General features: G+C 30.9%; 1 protein-coding gene across 2 annotated transcripts; it reads left to right on the top strand.

Annotated features, from left to right (window-relative positions):
- Positions 1-1,936: 1,936 nt before the first annotated feature.
- Positions 1,937-4,090, top strand: LOC107948080 (beta-carotene 3-hydroxylase 2, chloroplastic). 2 transcript variants are annotated; one of them, XM_016882553.2, is made up of 7 exons: positions 1,940-2,640; positions 2,722-2,781; positions 2,864-2,935; positions 3,015-3,149; positions 3,368-3,493; positions 3,608-3,664; positions 3,774-4,090. In XM_016882553.2, the coding sequence occupies exons 1-7, from the start codon at positions 2,122-2,124 to the stop codon at positions 3,858-3,860; spliced, it is 1,056 nt and encodes a 351-aa protein (XP_016738042.2). In that variant the 5' UTR covers positions 1,940-2,121; the 3' UTR covers positions 3,861-4,090. The 2 variants fall into 2 exon arrangements, with proteins under 2 accessions (XP_040939503.1, XP_016738042.2); XM_041083569.1 differs by lacking the exon at positions 3,015-3,149 and having other exon boundaries at positions 1,937-2,640.

Below are 4,090 nucleotides of genomic sequence, written 5' to 3'. Positions count from 1 at the left end.
AAACTCAAACATCAAAGTATAGCAATAGAATATCGAGACGAACAAAAATCAGACCTGTCCCGCCCCGCCCGTTTCTATCACTATTGAGTAGCGTCTTGGAATAGATGTATAATGTTCACTCGACAGTATCTCCTTTTTTAGCTATCTGATTCTCCTAGCCAAGGATAAGTTACTTTCTTCCTATTACTCCTCATTTAACAAATTGGTGATTGAACAGCTATCACATTTAATAACGACGTTCTTCGCCCCATTTCCCCAAATCATAACTTATAATATTTATGTTATAATATGGTGCTGTTCAATTTTAATATTTTACCTAAACTCCCAAAATTTCGAGTGAGCGTTTCAAACGTAATGCCACCCTCAAGATGTTTCAGTGTGCATTTGAGAAGGCCCATTGGAACAAAACGAAACACACAACAAAGACCATTAATGCTGGCTTCACGTAAGCATTTGTATGCCTATTTTGAACAAAACTGAGCTTTTGTCATTGTCATGTGCATGGCTGATGGTAGTTGTAGTTTTTTTTTTTTTCTAATTCTTAATTATTTAATTCCAATCACTTGCTTAAACATAGAAAATTAATTTAAATGATTGGAAAATTAACAGAGATTTAATCATTTGATAATCAGAGTGAAAATTAAATAGAATGTCTCTATCATATTATATCATGTGTCGACTTTTCTATGTAATCAAGAAATGTTAGCCGGGGATAATTCCATGGGCTACTACTGTAGTCATAATAAATTGTTTGCGATTTTGAAAATAATTTAAAATTTGGTATTTTTTCTGTTGCGTTATACATTATATTAAGAAAATTTATGTTTGTCTAAGTCTAGTTCGATCTGAAATATGAGTTTAAATTTTATCTAAATTCGTCTATATTTATAAATAGTTAATTGAAACTCATTTTAAGCTCGCTCATATTATTTTAAAAAATTTAAAATATATATTTATATTGTTTTTGTTTAATATTTAATAATTTTATATATTTTTTATTATTAAAATTTTATTTATAATCACCTTAACAATTTTAAGCTTGATCCTGGACCATATTTTAAGCAAACCTAATATTTTTGTTTAAACTTATTTTTCAGACCTAATGTTTTTTGTTTAATCCTCTCAACGCATGAACATGTCTAATTCTCTCTCTCTTTTCTTTTCTTTTTTAACGAAAGAATACCATATACATATAAAAATATATTTAATAATTTATACATATAATTACAAGTATATTTAAAAATTGTAAACAAATCAATTCGAAATGACATATTCATAAATTTAACCTTTAATATTTGCATCTTTTATCAATTTGGTCTTCTTCTTTTTTAGTTAAATTCAACCTTAAAGGTTGGATCATTCTTTTAATAAAAATACTGACCAAAATATGAATTTTTTAACAATGGTGGCATGGCAACCTACGTAACAATTTATGTGTACTTCATTTTGACATGACGTCATTCATTATTTATGACAAGTCAACTTATAATTTAAAAATTATAAAATATTCAAAAATATAAATACAAATAATTCATAAAAATTCAAAATACTACTATGAAGTGCATGTGAATTACTAAGCAGGCTATTATGTTTAAAAATTTAATGTTTTAGTAAATATTTTTGTTAAAAATAACAATTCAACTATTTTTGGAAGATTATTAGTTAAATTTAATTCTTTTACAAATTTGATGGCTAAATTTAGATAAAAAAATTGAATTAGAAAGAAATATAAATGTTAAAATTAAAATTTATCATTATATCATTCAAAATCCCTTAATTTAACTTTTATCATCCTAAAAGAAATTAGAATCAAAATTATATATAACACATCCAAATAATTATAACTAAAATCAATAAACAATCTTTAAAAAAAATCAATAAATACAAAACATAATTAAATCGATATTCAAAATATATAAAACTCACATATGATTTTGGGGTTGGCCATGGACGATTAAGCATTAATTATAGCGTAAGTAACGTTACCTTTGGACTGAATGTTAGACCCAAAACATTATAAGGGCGGTTTAGCAAACGAATAGCCAACAATGCCACATGTCAACAGCTGTATCTATTTACTGTCATTCAACATCAGCACCGCAGTGACCCAAAACTTCAAAAATGTTTCTCTTTCTTTCTTCCCATAAATATCCCCTCGCCTTGCTTCTAAGTTTTCAAACAAAAAAAGTCTTCGTTTTTGCCGCAACATATTTCTGTTACCTTAAATTTGAGCTAAACAAATATTATTTATTGAAATACATGGCAACTTTGCGCACAAGCACCAGCACCGTAATCTATCCGTTCCGACGTAACACTGCTTCAACGGCAATACCCAACTCTACTGTGGTTTGCGTCGAAAACGGTCGGAAAAGGAATGAACTGAACGTATGCATGGTGTTGCAGCAGAGAAGAAAAAACCTCGAGAGTGAAAAGGAGATCATGATTAACAACAGCGATGCGATAAAGAGTTACGAAGCTTTCAATCACGTCAGCCAAATCAAACTCTCGAAATCGGAGGAGAGATTAGCTAAGAAGAAATTCGAGAGAACAACTTACTTGCTTGCTGCTATCTTGTCTAGTTTAGGCATCTCTTCAATGGCGATTATGGCTGTTTATTGCAGGTTTTCATGGCAGATGGAGGTAATTATAACAACTTAAAACTATTTATTTTTCTGGGTTATTTTCAGGTATTGATGTGGTTTTGGTTTTGAATAATTACAGGGTGGGGAATTTCAACTGCTGGAGATGTTTGGCACATTTGCTCTCTCTGTTGGTGCTGCAGTAAGCATAAATTCCGACTCTAAACTTCCCCTGATTGAAATCTTGACGTTTTGGGGTATAAATTAAAAAGTTGTAATTTCAGGTGGGGATGGAGTATTGGGCAAGGTGGGCTCATAGAGCTTTATGGCATGCTTCATTGTGGCACATGCACGAGGTGAGATATAAACTCCTTCCACTCCAATTACAATATAGATATTAGATAGATGTTGAGCTAAAGACAAGCATTTTGCCAGTCTCATCATAGAGCAAGAGAGGGAGCCTTTGAACTCAATGACGTGTTTGCAGTAGTTAATGCACTTCCTGCCATTGCTTTGCTCTCTTACGGTTTCTTCAATGGTGGATTTGTTCCGGGACTTTGTTTTGGCGCGGTAGTTTTATTTTCTTTTTTCTTATAAGATGTTAAAAAGGGCCTTATTTGTTTTCATTTTTTTAAATATTAATTTAAAAATATTTTTGAATCTCACTTCAAAACTACAACACTTTTGACTTGTACGGAAATTTGGCTCAACCCAACTCTCACCAAAACGCTGGGCATGATGGGAATTGAACAGAAGTTTTTATTCCTAATGTAATTTTCAATTTTCAGGGATTAGGAATCACGGTTTTTGGTATGGCCTACATGTTCGTACACGATGGTCTTGTCCACCGTCGATTCCCAGTGGGTCCCATTGCTAATGTACCTTATCTGCGGAAAGTAGCTGCCGCCCACCAAGTAATGCAACACTTGTCTGCATAATAACACTTCCTTGTTAATTAATTAATTAATTAATCTTTTTGGTAAAATATAATTATTATTATTATAACAACATGACATGTTTTTAAGCAGATTCATCATGCAGACAAATTCGATGGAGTGCCATATGGCTTGTTTCTAGGACCTCAGGCAACCTTTTAATTCCTTTTTTTTATTATTAAAACTTGACCAATTTAAAAAAGTGACCAAATTGATTGAATACATATATAGATATATAATATTTTATTTAATTTTCCAGGAATTAGAGGAAGTTGGAGGCTTGACGGAACTGGAAAAAGAGATCAAAAGAAGAAGAAAGTTGTCCCAAAATAGTGATATTTTATAATTATTATCTCCTCGTTGAATAATAAGAGCGACGATTTGAAGGCAAAGAAAGCGAATAAAACATTAATTAATGAACCAAGGCTACCCGGTGTCCATCGCTTTATTCAAGGTCCGGTGTAGTCTTCTTATCCAAATTCCCCTTAAATTTGTTTTATTTAAATTACAAATTATTGTATATTCCATTTTTTACATATATTTTGAATTAATTAAAGGGTTTGAAAAATTCATACC

This window comes from Gossypium hirsutum, chromosome A12, assembly GCF_007990345.1.
Source record: "Gossypium hirsutum isolate 1008001.06 chromosome A12, Gossypium_hirsutum_v2.1, whole genome shotgun sequence".
Lineage (NCBI taxonomy): Eukaryota > Viridiplantae > Streptophyta > Magnoliopsida > Malvales > Malvaceae > Gossypium > Gossypium hirsutum.
Note: the sequence above shows the minus strand (reverse complement) of the source record. Positions and strands in the feature narration are given on the sequence as shown.